Genomic DNA, 19,737 nt, shown 5'->3' with positions numbered 1-19,737 from the left:
TAGCCCCTCCTCCTAAGCCCACTCTCCTCTAGAGGTTTGGTAGATGCCATTGATTCCTTTCTCTTTATGACCTTTGTTAGAGGCAAGAAAAAAACAACTGTGCATTTAAAAACTCTAGGTTACAAACAATGTGCAACTCCACAGAATGGCTGTGGGGGTGGAAAGAGGTGATGTACGTCTCCTATTTGGATTCATCTGATCTGGGGGCTGCTTTGTGCAAAGCCAATCCCACTTCCCTGAATTAGAGCAACTTTCTAGCTCCTCACGCTTGCACACAATTGGCAGAGTGCAGAGGTGTCTTGTGGCTATACTTTCTTTATTCTAAGCATGTTCTTTTTCCCTGTAGTATTAGGAGAAAGGGGAAGTAAAGTGAAAACCCCCTACAACTAGATCTACATCACCTTGAATCTCCCTTCAGTGAATTACCCTGAGCTGATAAAACCAGCAATAGGATCAGATTATATAAGCAGAAGCTATAGTATCCCAGAAGGTCTGGCTCTTTGTTACTAAGAGCTTTGTTTCCTGTGGAGATATTCCTAGCATATACTGATGCAGTTGGGAACAGAATTGTATTTCAGTCTTTCGTCTCTTTTTGTAGCCTAGAGCAAGAAGGTGTTGTGCTTCTGCTTTTGTCTTATGGACTATCTCCCAATTTCAGAGGTCAGGGATGAGTAGTTTAATAAACACGCTTGTCTTGATGCTACCCGTGTCTTCCAAATGTCATTTGCATCTGATAAAATTTTAAGGGCAGTTATTTAAAGCAAAACAGAAACCCCAATACATTATGTATAAGAAAAAGAAAACCTACCCCTCTCTGTTTGCACTCACTGTTGGTCCTTCCTGCCCTTAATGAAAGCCTTCTCTCTTTTCAGGGCTTGATGTGTGCTTTTAAGAAACCAGTGTATTTTTTAGTATCCTTTTGACATACTTACTTTTGTACTTGAATGTCTGAAAATTATCTAGGTAATTATTGGCGAGCACCAATGATCATAGCATAAAGAAATTTATCAGGACTTTTGTGACTTGCTTTTTCCCCCCTTCTGAAGGCAGAGAAGCAAAGCAAAGACATTCAGGATTGATGATCCCTGAGCTATCTTTTAGTGGTTTTGTGAAGAGTAGTTGAGTATTTTTGTAAGTTCCTCCTTGAAAAGTGAGGCTTGCCTGCAGAGGATTATTTATCAATTCTCTATTGTGGCTAATTGGCTGGAGGGTCGCACCCAGAGAGTCGTGGTAGATGGGTCGGTTTCAACCTGGAAGGGTGTGGGCAGTGGGGTCCCGCAGGGCTCGGTCCTTGGACCGATACTCTTTAATGTCTTCATCAGTGACTTGGACGAGGGAGTCAAATGTACTCTGTCCAAGTTTGCAGATGACACAAAGCTATGGGGAGAAGTGGACATGCCGGAGGGCAGGGAACAGCTGCAAGCAGACCTGGACAGATTGGACGAGTGGGCAGAAAACAACAGGATGCAGTTCAACAAGGAGAAATGCAAAGTGCTGCACCTAGGGAGGAAAAATGTCCAGCACACCTACAGCCTAGGAAATGACCTGCTGGGTGGCACGGAAGTGGAAAGGGATCTTGGAGTCCTAGTGGACTCCAAGATGAACATGAGCCGGCAGTGTGACGAAGCCATCAAAAAAGCCAATGGCACTTTATCGTGCATCAGCAGATGCATAACAAATAGGTCCAAGGAGGTGATACTTCCCCTCTATCGGGCACTGGTCAGACTGCAGTTGGAGTACTGCATGCAATTCTGGGCGCCGCACTTCAAGAAGGATGCGGATAACCTGGAGAGGGTCCAGAGAAGGGCCACTCGTACGGTTAAGGGCTTGCGGGCCAAGCCCTACGAGGAGAGACTAGAGAAACTGGACCTTTTCAGCCTCCGCAAGAGAAGGTTGAGAGGCGACCTTGTGGCTGCCTTTAAGTTCATCACGGGGGCACAGAAGGGAATAGGTGAGGATTTATTCACCAAGGCGCCCCCGGGGGTTACAAGAAACAATGGCCACAAGCTAGCAGAGAGCAGATTTAGATTGGACATTAGGAAGAACTTATTCACAGTTTGAGTGGCCAAGGTCTGGAACGGGCTCCCAAGGGAGGTGGTGCTCTCCCCTACCCTGGAGGTCTTCAAGAGGAGGTTAGACGAGTATCTAGCTGGGGTCATCTAGACCCAGCACTCTTTCCTGCTTATGCAGGGGGTCGGACTTGATGATCTACTGAGGTCCCTTCCGACCCTAACATCTATGAATCTATGAATCATCGAGTCCAGCCCCCTGCCCAAAGGGCAGGAAGTCAGCTGGGTTCAAAGGATCCCAGCAAGATGAGCATCCAGTTTTCTCTTGAAGGTGTTCAATGTGGGCGCTTGAACCACCTCCAGTGGCAGGCTGTTCCAGACCTTGGGGGCTCGGACAGTAAAGAAATTCTTCCTTATGTCCAGCCTGAAACGGTCTTGTAGTAGTTTATGACCATTCGACCTAGTCGTCATCCCTTGGGGCGCTCTGGTGAACAAACGTTCCCCTAGATACTGGTGGTCACCCCTGATAAACTTATAGGTAGCCATCAGATCACCCCTGAGCCTGCGCTTTTCCAGGCTAAAGAGCCCCAGGGCTCTCAGCCTGTCATCGTAGGGTCTGCTTCCCTGACCTCTGATCATGCGTGTGGCTCTTCTCTGGACTCTCTCAAGCTTCTCCACATCCTTTTTGAATTGTGGAGCCCAAAACTGGACACAGTACTCCAGCTGCGGCCTCACTAAGGCCGAGTACAAGGGGAGAATGATGTCCCGGGATTTGCTTGAGAAGCATCTATGGATGCAAGCCAGCATTTTGGTCGCTTTACTAGCCGCAGCATCGCACTGCAGGCTCGTGTTCATCTTGTGGTCATTGATGATCCCCAAGTCTCTTTCTTGCATAGTGTTGGCCAACATAGCACTGCCGAGCCTATAAGGATGCTGAGGGTTTTTCTTCCCAAGGTGGAGAACCTTGCATTTATCGGCGTTGAACACCATCAGATTCTGGTCCGTCCACTTGCTGAGCCTGTCCAGGTCAGCCTGGATCACCCGCCTGTCTTCTGGTGTGGATGCTTTTCCCCAAAGTTTGGTGTCATCGGCGAACTTGGCCAGTCCGCTTCTGACTCCAGTGTCCACATCATTAATGAAGATGTTGAACAGTATGGGTCCAAGGACAGAGCCTTGGGGGACCCCACTGGTCACAGGACACCACGATGAGTGACTTCCATCAATTACTACCCTCTGGGTCTGACCCCGGAGCCAGTTTTCCAGCCAGTGGATCGTGGAGGACCCAAGGCGACAATTGGCCAGTTTCTCTAAGAGGTGATTATGGGAAACCAGGTCAAAGGCTTCTTTGAAGTCAAGATATATGACATCAATCTCTTCTCCCTTGTCCAGGTGATAGGTCACCTGGTCATAGAAGGAAATGAGATTGGTCAAGCAAGACCTACCCGCAACAAACCCGTGCTGGCTATCCCTTAAGATGTTGGCGTCGGCCAGTCCATTAAGGATGGCCTCTTTGATAAACTTTTCTAAGATCTTCCCCGGGATAGAAGTCAGGCTAATGGGCCTATAGTTAGCCGGATCCACTTTCCTCCCTTTCTTGAAGATAGGCACCACATTGGCCTTTTTCCAGTCTTCGGGCACTACACCAGAGCACCAAGAGTTTTCAAAGATCCACGCTAGAGGCTGGGCTATGATGCTTGCCAGCTCCTTGAGTACCCTGGGGTAAAGATTGTCAGGGCTGGCTGACTTGAAGGTATCCAGCTTCTCAAGATGTTCCTTCACGAACTCAGCATCAATGGAGGGCAGGGGATCACCCTCATCTGGACTTCCCTGTCCCGTAGCGGGCATGATCCGGACATGATCCGGGGACAGCAGGGCAGACCCTACAACGAGAGGTTACGGGACCTGAACTTGTTCAGCCTTCACAAGAGAAGGCTGAGGGGGGACCTGGTGACTGTCTATAAACTCACTAGGGGGGGCCAGAAGGGTTTGGGGGAGACCTTGTTTCCCCTAGCGCCCCCCGGGATAACAAGGAATAACGGCCACAAGTTGTTGGAGAGTCGGTTTAGATTAGACATCCGTAGGAGCTACTTCACAGTTAGGGTGGCTAGGACCTGGAACCAACTTCCTAGGGAAGTGGTGCTGGCTCCTACCCTGGGGGTCTTTAAGAAGCGGCTCGATGCCTACCTGGCTGGGGTCGCTTGCGCCCAGTTTCCCTCCTGCCCAGGCAGGAGGTCGGACCTGAAGATCTACAAGGTTCCTTCTGACCCTACTTCTATGATTCTATGACTAGGCAGACGTAACCAAAGATGGCACAAAAGTCTCTGAAAGAAAACAATTTGTCCCTGAAAATAGTTTTCCTAAGAAAGAGTTAATATAAATGGGGTACAAGATAAGGAGACATGTGCACAGGTCACAAGATACTGTCATATGAGGAACCCAGAGAGGTAGGGAAAAACCACACGGAATAGAGAACAGAAATCCTAGCAAATCTGCTCTCATAAGCCAGAAGACAGAGAGCTTGTATGGGGCTCTTTACATGTTGGTAGAGTTGAGTCCAAGTAAAGGTGTTCATTGAAGAAGATCCACCTACACCTACACCCTACTTCTGGAGCAGGGTTCTTGGAACTTCTGTACACAGAAGCTGAATCCAGACTTACAGGCATGTGTGGTCTGTGGCGCTGCAAAACAAAATGCCCAAAAGAAAAGTGGCATGGTGCATGCCATAGGAGTGTGTGCCAGCTGACACGGAGGCTCAGTCAGTGTCTCCCCTCTAGTTCTACTCTACTTCCTGCAGCATGCTGGGAGGAATGGGGAAACAGCAATTTCCCCAAAGTGGGGCATTTTGCTCCACACCAAAGTGCACATGCAGGGGCATGACCAGCGGCAAAAAGTACCAGCACAAATTTATGTGAAGGGGTACGTCTCTACATGCAGAGGTGTGTGCTTGCAGCAGCACAAACTGCTGGCACAATGCCTTGGCCTTAATATGGCACTGCTGCCACATTTTTCTGTGCCCCCACTTGGCTATCTGGGCAGTAATCACTCAGTAGATGTGTTCATTGCACTGTCTCTGTGCAAACTGATGCAGCATGGCCTCCTGGCCCCAAATGGCCAGGAGGTCAGTCACCTCCTCAGGCCACCAACTGATTCTCCAGTGCCTGGTCTGGTCAGACTCCTGTGTGTGGGTCCCCCCACCTGCCTCACTGTGGTCTGCCATGGTCCCTAGAGCAAACTCCAGGGCCGCCTGCTGCTCCATGCTGGCTGCAGCTGAGCCTTGGGTGGCTCTGCCTCTGGAGCAGTGGCACAGTTGCACCCACCTATGTAGCATCTGGCTGGCCCTGGGTGGCTGTACGGGCCCAGGACTAGCCCGGGGTGCCAGATAAGCTCAGCAGCAGGCAGCTGCGAGCCCTGCCACGCCTCTGATTGCTCCAACTATGCAGTGTGCTGGAGCAGCAGGGTCACAAATGGACCATACAGATGCACTGGCCAGCAGCCAGAGTGTTTCCCTGGAGGTCCAAGCCTCTGTTTGCTCTGGAGCATGCTTTGCCCTGCTGTTTTTTGCTTTGCTTTTCTTTGCCAACAGGAAATCCTGGCAGCAAATTTTGGCACGTTTGAACATTTGCCCTGTGCAATTTGTGGCACCACAAAGAGGCTTGTGGAACAACAAACTGCACCTGCCTGCACATCTGGATGCAGCCAGAGGCCACTAGAGTTCCTCTGTATTTTAAAGGGATACTACCAAGTTTCTGTGCACAACTATATACCACTCAGTGTCTTGCTATAATATTTCTGTCCCTTTGCTAAGCAGCAGCAGATTTCACAGCCTGCTAAGTCAGTTTTCTATCTGGAGTAGAAATTGGGGGTGTAGAGTTAGGTGCTTTCTTAGGTTTTCTTTTTATTGACAAAATATGCAGAATGTGTTTCCTTAAATAGATGTGGTCACAAAAATTGTACACAAACCTTTTTTTCCCTTCCCCCTGGAAACCTGCTTTACCACCACAGAGCAGTTGTGTTGGTCTCTGCATCAAGTCTCACTGCATAAGCCCACTGGTTCTGTTCCTTCCTCAACTTGCGCTGTTCTTCAAACAGCTAGCACAAGTTGCCTGATTACAGGCCCTGGTTGTCATGGGGGACTTCAATCATCATGACATATGCTGGGAGCAGTAGAGCAGTGCCCAGGCAACCCAGGAAGTTTAGAGGGCTGGAGCACATGACTCATGAGGAGGGGCTGAGGGAATTGGACTTATTTAGTTTGCAGAAGAGAAGACTGAGGCGGGGGATTTAATAGTAGCTTTCAACTACGTAAAGGGTGGTTCCAAAGAGGATGGAGCTAGGCTGTTGTCAGTGGTAGCAAAAGACAGAACAAGGAGCAGTGGTCTCAAGTTCCAGGAAGGGAAGCTGCGGTTAGATATTAGGAAGAACTTTCTCACGAGGAGGGTAGTAAAGCACTGGAACAAGTTACCCACAGATGTGGTGAAATCTCCATCCTTGGAGGTTTTTAAAAAGCCAGCTGGACAAAGCCTTGGCTGGGATGATCTAGTTGGGGCTGGTCCTGTTTTAAGCAGAGGGTTGGACTAAATGGCCTCCTGAGGTTGCTTCCAACCACAATTTTCTATTATTCTAATCCTTGGGCTTTTATGTAGAAACGTCCCAAAACAGAAGCCCTCACCAAGGATTGCACAGCTTCAAGAGGAGGCCTAAGTATTGACATTCCTGTTTGAATAGCTGTCCTATAACACACAGAAACTGCAGAGAAGGGGTGCATGCCCATTGGCATGGACTGTGTGACCCATGAGACAGCAGCTTTAACATCTTCTGAGTACAGTTGCCACCCAGCATCATAATTCCTAGAATCATCTAATCATAGAAAATTACAGTTGGAAGGGACCTCAGGAGGTCATCTAGTCGTACCCCCTGCTCAAAGCAGGACCAGCCCCAACTTGATCATCCTAGCCAAAGCTTTGTGTAGCTGGGTTTTGAAACCCCACAAAGACGGAGCTTCCTCCACATCTCTGGGTAACCTGTTCCAGTGTATTTCTACCCTGCTAGTGAGACAATTCTTCCTAACATCTAACCTAAACTTCCCTTGATGCAACCTGAGACTGTTGCTCCTTGTTCTGTCATCTGTCACCACTGAGAACAATCTAACTCCCATCCTCTTTCAAACCTCCTTCAGGTAGTTGAAAGCTGCTATTCCATCTCCTCTTTTCTCAACTAAATAAGCCCAGTTCCCCAGTCTTTCTATGGAGAGTTTCATCCTGCCTGAATATGTGTCAATGACTCAGAATATGTAACATGAGCATGTCTTGCCCCAGTCCTGTCTGAATGTCAGTAGGGGAAGATGCCTCTTTGACCAATGTCCTGATATAGGCTGTTATCGTGGTTATCTAAGCTTCTAATAATGATGGTCATCAGACTGGTCAATATAGGTGATCAGCATGTAAATTATTAATTTCTACCAAAATCCACTCCCCTTTTTATCATTCATATTACAGTAGACCCCACTTCCACTCTGGAATTTCCTCAGAAACTCCAAGTAATTCCTGAAATCCTAGAGTGTATTGGACCTAAACAGATGCTTTTGGTGAAAATAATGACTCAGCTCTCAGAGAAAGGCATCAGTTGACTCAATGTGCTTTTTTCAGATGCTGTTCAGGAAACTTCAGTGGTCCAAAGGGAAGGCTATTTCACCAGTGCTTTTAATATGTGCTCTCTTCTGGAGCTCGGGTAGGTTCACAGTTTTGTATTCCTGTTTAATATCCTTTGTTCCAGAGCTGTAAGGACCCTGTTCTGGATTCTGTGGGCAGGAGGTTCTGAGCTAGCTTTGCCTTCATGTATCACACAAGACAAATTACTCTGGAATTACTTTATTGACTTAATTGATGCTTGACCATGAATGAACTTGGCTACCAGACAAAACATAAAAATTTAGAAGGTACACTCCTGTCTCTCTCTACCTGCTGCTTTACATAACTAGAAAGATGCCATTTTCCCCCCTGTGTGGAATCACTTATGATATGAGTGCATCAAACTTCAATGTCATTACTGTTGACTTTGCTTCTGCCTTGACATGAACTACAGAAAACTCATTGACCAATTCTGAAAACAAATGGCTGACATGTTACCAAGGCTTCTGCACTCCATCTGCCAATGTTCAGATGAGATATCACGACTCAAAATTAGAGATGTAAAAAAATTATGAATGCAGGAGTTTGAAGTGATAACTCCTTTCATATAACAACTTCTGTTTTGTGCAGTCTCATTTTTCTGATGCTAATAATTTACAGCAATAAAATCAAGTGGTAGAAGATTTCATAGACTTTCATAGATTTCATAGACATTAGGGCTGGAAGGACCTCGGAAGATCATTGAGTCCAGCCCCCTGCCCAAAGGGCAGGAAGTCAGCTGGGTTCATAGGATCCCAGCAAGATGAGCATCCAGTTTTCTCTTGAAGGTGTTCAATGTGGGCGCTTGAACCACCTCCGGTGGCAGGCTGTTCCAGACCTTGGGGGCTCGGACAGTAAAGAAATTTTTCCTTATGTCCAGCCTGAAACGGTCTTGTAGTAGTTCGTGACCATTCAACCTAGTCATCATCTCTTGGGGCACTCTGGTGAACAGACGTTCCCCCAGATACTGGTGGTCACCCCTGATAAACTTGTAGGTGGCCATCAGATCACCCCTGAGCCTGCGCTTTTCCAGGCTAAAGAGCCCCAGGGCTCTCAGCCTGTCATCATAGGGTCTGCTTCCCTGACCTCTGATCATGCGCGTGGCTCTTCTCTGGACTCTCTCAAGCTTCTCCACATCCTTTTTGAATTGTGGAGCCCAAAACTGGACGCAGTACTCCAGCTGCGGCCTCACTAAGGCCGAGTACAAGGGGAGAATGATGTCCCGGGATTTGCTTGAGAAGCATCTATGGATGCAAGCCAGCGTTTTGGTCGCTTTACTAGCCGCAGCATCGCACTGCAGGCTCGTGTTCATCTTGTGGTCAATGATGACCCCCAAGTCTCTTTCTTGCATAGTGTTGGCCAACATAGCACTGCCGAGCCTATAAGGATGCTGAGGGTTTTTCTTCCCAAGGTGGAGAACCTTGCATTTATCGGCATTGAACACCATCAGATTCTGGTCCGTCCACTTGCTGAGCCTGTCCAGGTCAGCCTGGATCACCCGCCTGTCTTCTGGTGTGGATGCTTTTCCCCAAAGTTTGGTGTCATCGGCGAACTTGGCCAGTCCGCTTCTGACTCCAGTGTCCACATCATTAATGAAGATGTTGAACAGTATGGGTCCAAGGACAGAGCCTTGGGGGACCCCACTGGTCACAGGACACCACGATGAGTGACTTCCATCAATTACTACCCTCTGGGTCTGACCCCGGAGCCAGTTTTCCAGCCAGTGGATCGTGGAGGACCCAAGGTGACAATTGGCCAGTTTCTCTAAGAGGTGATTATGGGAAACCAGGTCAAAGGCTTTTTTGAAGTCAAGATATATGACATCAATCTCTTCTCCCTTGTCCAGATGATAGGTCACCTGGTTGTAGAAGGAAATGAGATTGGTCAAGCAAGACCTACCCGCAACAAACCCATGCTGGCTATCCCTTAAGATGTTGGCGTTGGCCAGTCCATTAAGGATGGCCTCTTTAATAAACTTTTCTAAGATCTTCCCCAGGATAGAAGTCAGGCTAATGGGCCTATAGTTAGCCGGATCCACTTTCCTCCCTTTCTTGAAGATAGGCACCACGTTGGCCTTCTTCCAGTCTTCGGGTGCTACACCAGAGCGCCAAGAGTGTTCAAAGATCTGTGCTAGAGATTTGGGCTATGATGCTTGCCAGCTCCTTGAGTACCCTGGGGTGAAGATTGTCAGGGCTGGCTGACTTGAGGGTATCCAGCTTCTCAAGATGTTCCTTCACGAAGTCAGCATCAATGGAGAGCAGGGGATCACCCTCACCCGGACTTCCCTGTCCTGTAGCGGGCATGGGCATCCCATGGGACTGATGAAAGACCGACGCAAAGTACCTATTTAATAGGTTGGCTTTTTCCTAGGCGTCAGTTGTCAGTTGCCCCATCTGGTTCAGCAGGGGTCCAACGTTGCCCCTGCTTTTCCTCTGGCTCCCCACATATCTGAAAAAGGACTTTTTATTGTCCTTGATGCTCAAAGCTAGTTGGAGTTCAGTTGCAGCCTTGGCTTTCCTGGTCTGCTTCCTACAGGACCGAACCAGTGCAGAATAATCCTCCTTGGAGGTGACTCCCATCCTCCATCCTTTGTAGGCCTTTCTTTTTAGCCTCAGGAGGTCTGCTAGGTCCCTGGAGAGCCAGGGGGGCTGCTGTGCCCTCTTGCTGCCTTTCCTCCGAGATGGAATAGACTTAGTTTGTGCATTGAGGATCACTCCCTTGAGGAGCAACCACTCTTCTTGAACTCCCCTTTCTCCATGGTCATGGTCCCTTAGGGCCTCACTGACAAGCCTCTTGAGCTTGTCAAAGTCGGCTTTCCTGAAGTCAAGGACTTCCGTGTTGCTGACTGAAGATGAAGTCTGGGCCCCTAAAATGAAGAGTAATTCCACAAAAGCCATTGAAGACTCTTTGAATTTATTCCCCTGAAAAGAGAGTTTGATCCTTTGTGCATAAGAGTCAGCTGAAGGACACTTCCTGCCTGCTGACATGTGGTACCTGAGGTTATATAATATACAAAGACTTCACGGTCATTGCAAATAGATTGGTATTCAAGAATATCAAAGATGTCTAACTATTTGTCAATCAATGAAATAGGGTGCAATTGTCATTTAGTCCAAACTTCAGATTAAGGGCAGGATCATCCCTGCCTAGACCATCCCAGAAAAATGTTTTTTTTCTAAAAGGGACTAAAAAAAACCTTGCAGTCTCAGAGATCCACATCCTCTTTAGGTAACCTGTTATAGTGCTTAAGCACCTTCATAGTTAAAAAAGTTCTTTCTAATATCTAACCTAAACCTCCCTTGCTGGAATTTAAGCCCATTATTTCTTGTCCTCTGTCCTGTGGACATAGGGTAAAGTTGATCACTATCCTCATTAGATTTGAAGGCTGTTATCAAACCCCCATCCTTCCCTCATCTCTTCTCTAGACTGGTCCCACATCTTTGAACTAAATTATGCCAGTTCTTTCCACTTTTTCTCATATACTTTATTTGTAAAGTCTAGTCATTTGGTTGCTCTTTTCTGGACTATTTTCACTTAGTCCACCTCAAAATTGGACACACTACTCCGGCCAAGGCTTCATCAGTGCTGAATAAAGTTGAAGAATCATTTCCCATGACTTGCACACAGTACTCCTGTTCATATAATCATAGAAAGTTAAGGTTGGAAGGGACCTCAGAAGGTCATCTAGTCCAACTCCCTGCTCAAAGCAGGACCAGCCCCGATGAAGCTTTGTCTAGCTGGGTTTTGAAAACCTCTAAGGATGGAGGTTTCTGGGTAACCTCTCTGGGTAACCTGTTCCAGTGTTTTACTACCCTTTTTAGTGAGAGAATTCTTCCTAATATCTAACTTCAACTTCCCTTGCTGCAACTTGAGACCATTGCTCCTTGTTATATCATCTGCCACCACTGATTCCAATGTATTAATAGCTTTTTTGGTAACAATTTTACATTGTTGACTTGTGGTCCACTAGGGAACCTAAATTCTTTTCCAAATAGCTACAGCCTAGCTATGCATTCCCCCATTTTATATTTGTGCATTTGACCATTCCTTCTCAAATATAGTACCTCACAGCTGTCCTTATAAAATTTTATCTTCAGACTATTTTCCAATGCATCAAGGTCATTTTGAATCCCAATCCTGTCATCTACTGTGCCTGTGATTACTCCCAGCTCGATGTCATCCACAAATTTTAATAAATATAAACTAAATGCCAGCCTCCAAGTCATTTCTGAAGATATTATACAATGCCAGACTCAGGACAGACTTCTGAGGAGCCTCACTTCACACTTCCTCTCAGTTGTACTTTGGACCCTTGTTGACCACTCATTGAGCTTGAGTTACTAAGCAGCTATTCATCCAGCTGATTGTGGTTTCATCTATTTGAGTGGTAAGCAACATTTCAGAGGTGTGGAACAAAAGAACCTGGTTTGGGTCCAAAGTGGACCACTGTTCCATCTCAGCCCTGCCACTTTTCCCTGCCACTGGTTCTCTCTGCAGCATGGGATCAGCTCCCCAGACCTGGCACTGGCACAAGCAAAGATCCCTCCTGTGGGAATGCTACCAAAGCTACACCATTGACATGCTCTTGAAGACCTCTCAAGTCCTTGGCTAAGATTTGGTGCTTATACAGCATGTTGCTGACCCTTGATCTACAACATATTTTCTGAGTTACCATGGGAGAGACAATGCCAAATGTATTGCATGTATATTATGAGGGAGTCTTGCTAAAGGTAACTATGAAATTTCAAATTGAGGTGTGAAACAAACTGCTTACCAATAGGCACAAACAGATAAAAAATAATACAAACATTTTTACTTCAAAGCATTAAGACCTCAACTCTTGGTGCTGGAATGGAGACTGCAGTCAGCCACACATATCATCATAACATCCTCCATTTGGAGGATGTGAAAGAACTGGCTTACTCTTTGCTGTCTATGTAACTCACCCTTTCTATCTTCTTTTCCCCACTTAGGGTTGCATCAGGATGCATCCACTGCAAGGAGACGAAATGTGGTCTCATTACAGGGTAAAATGGTGAAAATGGAATGTATGCACATGAGTGATGCAACAGAAGGTTTGATCCTAACTCTAAGGAGAAATGGCACCCCCACTGAGCTTTGTAGCTTGCGATTTAGAAACTTTAGCATTTGGGACAGAGTCTGCAAAGGTTCTGTAACTCTAGAGTACGATCATCACACCAAATGGGTTTACGCTGTTATTCAGAGAGTCTCTGTGAATGATTCTGGGATTTATAACTGCACCCTGGAAAGCATGATTCCTCCACCTGTGAAAACACTGACCTATACATACATTTGCCTTACAGTATCAGGTAAGCTAGGCGTTTGCAATATTCCATCAGACTCCATTTCTGTGGGTTATTTTTCTTTTATTGTTATCATTTTAGAAAGATAAATATCCTAAGAAACTGCAGCAAGCCTCTTATATGCATATATAATGCTACTGTAATACTTATTGTTTATGCTGCAGAGTGTGGGCTCCCTTCTGCTACCTGAGCTCCATAAGGACAACCTGAGCCCTGTTGGTTATCAGGTATCTTCCTGCTTGTTGCTGTCATGTCTAAAGGAGCCTTATCACCTGTTCAACAAGAAACCTCCGTGTATGTTTCTCCTAATACTCCCCAAAAGCACAGACTCTCTCTTCTCATTGCAGATAGCATTACAGAGCAGGTTGAAGGAGACCTCCTGATTTTCAATTGAACCTTAAAATACAGTTTCTAATGCAACGTGTACATAGTGAGGCATCAAATGTTAAAAGCAGTGATTCTCAACCAGGGTGCTGTGACACTCTGGGGTGTTAGGAAATCTTTTTAAGGGTGCCATGTGATACCACATAATATTAGCACTGATAGGTATGCAAATGACAACAAGATAAACCCAGAGATTTCAAATAAATATCTATAGTGTGAAAACTCCTTTGATTTGTTGTGGCCTTTCTGAGTCCTTTGCAATGGAAGAATTGCCCTATTATTTTTCTGCAGTCAAAAAACAAGGGAAAGCTAAGATCTGGCATTTCCTAAGGGGTGCCTTGAGTCTAAAATGATTGAGAATCACTGAACTAAAGGGACATCTTACTTATCAGGTGATGGTTGTTATGGGGTGATACACTGATGCAGCAGCATGTCATTTGTTTCCTCTGTTCCAGCTCCTCCAGTGGTTGAGCTTTCCTTGGTATCTCCTTTCTTCAATAACTGTGAGAACACATTGACTTGCTGCGCTTGGGACTTCTACCCTCAAGACATCCAGTTCTCCTGGTATAAGGATGGAGAGTTGATCACCAGCACTTCAAAGAATGATTCTTTGTTCCCCAATAGTAATGGCTCTTACTCCTATATAAGTAACCTAATTATTTCCCATTCTGACTGGAGCAGATCTGTACAGTTTTCTTGCCAAGTGAATCATTCTGCACTGGAAAGTCCTGTTGTCAAACATATATCTTTGCCTCGAGCTGAAAAAGGTAAATGATTGCTGTTCATTAGGTACTGATTTAGTAATATGTTTCTCTTGGGGTAATCTGTTTTTGAACAAAGGAACCTGTTTAGTGCTCTTCCATACAAAGTGCAATAAGGGTCAAATATTTGCATTTGTTCCTTTGGTTACATCATAGAATTGTCATTTCACCATGCCAAAAGAAAGAGTGAGCCAACTATTAGTTATAATATGGTACAATATAGGCGCTTTAACACCAATCTTTGAGGGACCAGCGCAAGGCTTCAGACCAAATCCTACAGCATCAGTTCTGAGCAATTAGAATCAGGCTTCATGGCAGCAAAAATCAAGAAATGGTTGTGGGGGCCCTTTAGCCAAGCATCATTTTGAGATTATACCCTTGAGGTCCCTTGCAACCCTATAATGCTATGCTTCATTATGTTTTCGTGCAAAATTCTGCCTCTAAATAGAAGCAGTTTACATGGTTTTTAATCATTAATGCTAGAAGTTCTGACCAAGAATTGATTTGTTCCTATGTTTACAACGGCTGGATGTCTTGCGTTCCCATCATGGCTAGCCCGTATAACAGTTAAAGGCCTACTGATGCTACCACTAAACAGAGTGGTTTCTTTAGCTTATACCGCAGAAGCATGTATTAGAGCGCCATTCTCTTTTTCTGCATCCAGGTTGCAAACACCCTCTGATCTCTCTGCACTTTCTTTCTCTTATTCTATGATTTCTTTTCTCAGGATTCAGCCTCTGTGCTAAGAGCTTCTCTGTCTTCAAAGGATTAGCATAACATGAGGTTTTTTCCTTTTCAAACATCTTTCTCTTTCCTGCAGGTCCTTTTTCTTCTCTGGTGCCTCTTCCCTCTTCCATCCCAAACAAATACTTAAATCATGTTATTTACAAGATGCTGACAGTTTGATTTAGTGCTGTTTATTCTCAGAATAATTACTCACTTTCAAATAAGATAAGGGTGCATCCTCTGAATCAACATCCCTACCCTTTGCACAAAGTGCTATAGATGTTCTAACTTCTAATTGGGAAAACTGCTAAAACTTGTCAAGAAAAAGTTATTGAAAAATGTTCTCAAGTTGTTTTTTTTAGGTTTGACAATTCAACATATATTTTTTTAAAAAACCTTTTCATTATAGTTTTCTTGCAGGGCATTGACTTTTTATCCCAATTCAAGAGGAAAATGATGTTCAAAATATGAGAAATTTCCATGGGAATGGAAATTTTATTCTTTCAATAGCTGTAATAATCATAACTTGTTTCCTAAACTCTGCTTATAGCTTCTATTTAAACAAACAAATAAAAATGCTTATTGCTAAGTCCCTGATATGGACAATGAATGAGTGTTTTTGAATAGCTGCTGTGTCCCATCATATTATAATTTATATTTGTTTCTAAGATTCTTCAAAGTTGCCAATCTGGATCCTGGCTGCAGTGCTTGCTGGTCTCCTAATGATATTGGTGGTGATTATTCTGGCAATGACCCTGATATTCAGTAAGTGTTCATCTATTTCATTACTCTTTTCTTTTATTAGAAACAGAAGGGATAAAGATTGATAAGTTATAACTTCATGTATGCACGCCACTATTACCTTCCACTGGATGGAATCAAAACAACTTAAATGTTTGTGCATTTGTTGTCCTCTAATGATTGGACACCTACTAAGAAAAGAGAAGCTGGAATACTAATAAAAAGTCTATCTTAATTCAGGTACTAGATACCTGTGTGCTAAGACTTGAAATAGAAAGTGGGTAAAAGAAATAACATGGTGTCTAATATAATAAACTGCTTATTGATCTCCTCTTCTGATAGACTCAATTTAATTTTTTTCCCTTTCATCCACTGATTGTTTGCCTAATAACATTTACCCAAAACAGCCCTTACAGGCTTGAAAAGGCAACAGACTGCTGTAGAGCTTAAAGCCAGGGAAAGATTTCATAGAACTAAACATGGTAATAAAATCTTACTGTACAAATAGCATTTTGGTTTGGAGTGGATAATGGGATAGAAACCCTTTCACCTCCAGGTCATCAGTTGAAATCCAACCTCTGTCCAAAGTGACAAAAATTTCTTTTCCAACTGTGATATTACTTTTTTGGTTTTACTTCAGTTCCCAGGGAAAAACATTCACAGAATGAAAATCTGCCCCTCCCCAATTAACCTTAACTGGCAGCTTGGTTAGCAGCTGAATAGGGGGGCTAAGGTCTGACAAACCATGGAGACTCCATTACCTTTTTCCTCCAAGGTCAACATTTAGGTTCATTGACCGGGCTGTGTGGGGACGCTTGCACTGCCACTGCCCATACTGTGCCAAGAAAAGCTCCATTGATTAAGGCTTTAATTCATTCATATCATTTCATGCTATCCACATATTTGCAACAGAGAAGAAATTCACAGTACACTCATGGTGGTATATGTTAGCATAGCCCTACCTCATGGGCTGTTGCAATAGATTTGCCTACTGTGTCATATATATGTCATATAAAGATATGCAAAAGGTGTACAAAAGACTTAGCTATACCAACCAATGTAACTCAATGAGACTGCTTCTCAGTAGCAATTATGAGCGAAGAAATCCTACAACCTTGAAAGACTTGTGTTCCCATCCCCATATATAGTATGTGATTAATATTTACTCCCTCTGGTGGCCAAATATAATAGCAAAGGACTAACATTGAAACCTAAGGTAGAATTTAATGTGTTAAAACAACACTTACAGTTAAACCATTGAAGCATTTCTAAGTTTCACTTTGCCCGTATCAAAAGTTGTGTCTGTTTTGAGCTAAGCCAACTTTATGTACCTGTTTTAGGATCCAAGACCACATCACAGAGCTCTGCAGACAGAGTTATGCCAGAGACTGCTGTGATGCAACTCCCACAAGAATGCCAGAGAGAGAACTGCCACACAACCTATGTGTTGCTTAATTATTATCCAGGATCTACATTATGAGTGGTTGTCAAGTGTGGTAAGTGGGGTATGAAATACAGAAGGAAACCTTGCATTCCCTTGAAGTCTTCTGCACTGAACATGATGATGGAAGACAGGAGCTTCTGGGGAAACAAATATCACCCGCTACTTATAATACTGAAGCCTTCAGCTGTCAAATAACAAGTAGAGCAAAGCCACTTGTGAAGAAGGGCAGTGTGCTAGATGCTGGTTTGAGTTCTCAAACCTAGTTAGTATTTTAGCAAATAAGTAACATCTAATCTGGCACATAAAGGGAACTGAAATGTCCCTGAGGTGCCTGATCTGAGCACAAGGTGGCTGTGGGCCTTTGGGAGAAGATGCACTGCTTTGGAGCATTACGGTCATGACCATGAGGTTAGGCAGCCTAGGGAAATTTTCAGACTGGTGCTTCACAATCCATTGCGTGCACATGGCTGGACTTGGCACACTGAGTCACAATTAAGCCAATATCCCAGCAACGCAGCTAAGATATAATTGATGGAAATTCTGTTGTTCAAATGGGTCCAAGTCATTTTCTGATGATTAAAGTCCATGCCACTGTGTCAGATAAAGGGTGTTCTGGCTAAATTCCAGGGTTAATAACAGCCTTCACTCTAAAATTCCCTACACATTGCAATTGAAATGCAGCCTACTGTTCACTTTCACAGGTCTGTCACACTCCACCCCTGAACTGATTGAATTTCTAGGGTTGGTCACAGCATTCTGCATCCAATCCATACCTTGCAAATCACTTATTTTGGGAGCCTTCAGCATGAAAGAGGAACTATCTCCACTTATGGGAATTCCTTGGGTTAACTGTTCCCTGCAGTTGTGGAGAGCTGGATTTGAGGAAGACCCTTCCAGTCCTGTGTCCCTATGTTTCTAGATAGCTGTTGGGTTTTATCACGTTTTATCACTTTCATGTTTTTATAAATATTGCACAAGTTATTACTTTTACCATATTCTAGTGTATTAGTGGCTTTGTTAGCCACTGGATCTTTATGGAAGATGCTGATGATCTTAAATGTTGGCTCTTGTTTACAAACTGTTACTGTGTGGCAAGGAGGCAATTGTAAACTACAACAGCAAGATGGACTTTATTTTTGTGTGTTCCTATTGATCCTGAACTCTTTGGCCTGTTCTGGAGATGCTTTAATTGGAATGCATTAATATATTTCAGCATACAAAATTACCAGATTTTAGGTCTAAGGATGTTACACAAATTGCCAATTGCTCAAACCACAAGCGAGACTTTATAAAGGGGATAAGGCAAGGTACCGCATTTATTGATTACATGAGTTAGACATAGAGGTTCAGGCACACCGTTCATACAAATACACAAATCATCATGCACATCGTTACACACAGGCATATACATACACAAAACAACCATTTCATCCACACATACACCAGATATAGTTACCAGCAATAGTTGCTCAATATCAGCCCAGGGTGGCCAACCCAGGCTTATTGAATAGATGATGATGATGATTTGAAGATAGCTGATTTAAAGATAACAGCTGGAGCGGGGTGAACAGATGCATCTGTGCTCTGATGAAACAGCAGTAGAGAAAGAGACTCAAACAACTTGGCATTTTCAAAGTGTTCTTTTACCGGGATTGGCATCCTTTGTTTCAGTGCTTTGGGGTTTTTTCATACCCAGCTTCTGTTTTTGCGGTTGTTCTTCTTTTGTTTTCAGCTTATCTTAGAAGAAGAAATTCTGCCAGATGGGCAACAAAAACACTCCAAGGCTGTTATCTCCTTTGTGCCTTCAAGCTTCAAAGGGATTCTTCAGCCATTTGTTAGTTAGTTAGTAGTTGGTAACTTACATTTGATGCCTTGTTGCTTACATAAACAGTTGAATCTTCTTCTTCCGTCTCTATGCCATTCTCTCACCATTCACCCTTTTACACACACTCATACATAAAGGCTATGCAGAGTTCATTCACTTATGTCAAGCAGAAGGATACAAAATGGAGTTTTCAAGTTGCTTACAGGACAAGACTAACATGGTTACATTTCACTATTATTACACTCTATGTTAACATCAGCTACATTAGTTCAGTTCATGCTACAAGGAGAGGTCCTAAAGGAAAGAAAATGATGGAAAATAGAGTTGGTACTAAGGACTTTTTAAGTGTGCACATTTGTACAAATAATTACCACAAGTAAAAACTGAGAACAATGGTTTTGAAGTCAATAAGGATCTTTAAATAAAGAAAACAGTATATATAGCATCCACGTGTCTTGCCCTGGTCTAATTTATTCCATTTTTATTTCCATTTTATTTTTTTTCCAGTGCATATCATCTAAAGTTTTATTTCATGGTTAAAAAGAAAAAAGGAGAAAGAATCTAATCATAATGCAATGTGTTTAGGCCCAAAAGAGTCTAGATTAACAATACAGTTGGGGTATGTTTAAAGACCTAGAAACCTAATGGATATGACTTTTTAACAGTTGACTTGACATCCAGTTATTGTTAATTTTAATGGAAAGAAGGCATCTATGTCCCTAAGGCATCTTTGAAAATCTTGGCCCTGATAATTTTCATAAATGAAAGTTTAGAGTTCAGTCATGCAGATATTTACCATGGAGCATGACTCTTATTTTTGTGTGTAATCTTATTTAGGTCAGTTGATTTATTGCCCG

At 43.9% G+C, this 19,737-nt stretch overlaps 1 protein-coding gene across 2 annotated transcripts in view; it reads left to right on the top strand.

Annotated features, from left to right (window-relative positions):
* LOC102573277 (tyrosine-protein phosphatase non-receptor type substrate 1) overlaps positions 1-19,325 on the top strand; it is a 31,590-nt gene extending 12,265 nt beyond the window's left edge. For both annotated transcript variants that reach the window (XM_019476041.2, XM_059720542.1), the window contains exons 2-6: positions 7,655-7,736; positions 12,649-13,005; positions 13,839-14,150; positions 15,540-15,635; positions 16,952-19,325. In XM_019476041.2, the coding sequence (XP_019331586.1) occupies positions 7,655-7,736; positions 12,649-13,005; positions 13,839-14,150; positions 15,540-15,635; positions 16,952-17,091 (987 nt within the window). In that variant the 3' untranslated portion in view covers positions 17,092-19,325. The remainder of the gene's footprint in view (positions 1-7,654; positions 7,737-12,648; positions 13,006-13,838; positions 14,151-15,539; positions 15,636-16,951) is intronic.
* Positions 19,326-19,737: the final 412 nt, after the last annotated feature.

The sequence above is a fragment of the Alligator mississippiensis genome, chromosome 1, assembly GCF_030867095.1.
Source record: "Alligator mississippiensis isolate rAllMis1 chromosome 1, rAllMis1, whole genome shotgun sequence".
NCBI lineage: Eukaryota > Metazoa > Chordata > Crocodylia > Alligatoridae > Alligator > Alligator mississippiensis.
Note: the sequence above shows the minus strand (reverse complement) of the source record. Positions and strands in the feature narration are given on the sequence as shown.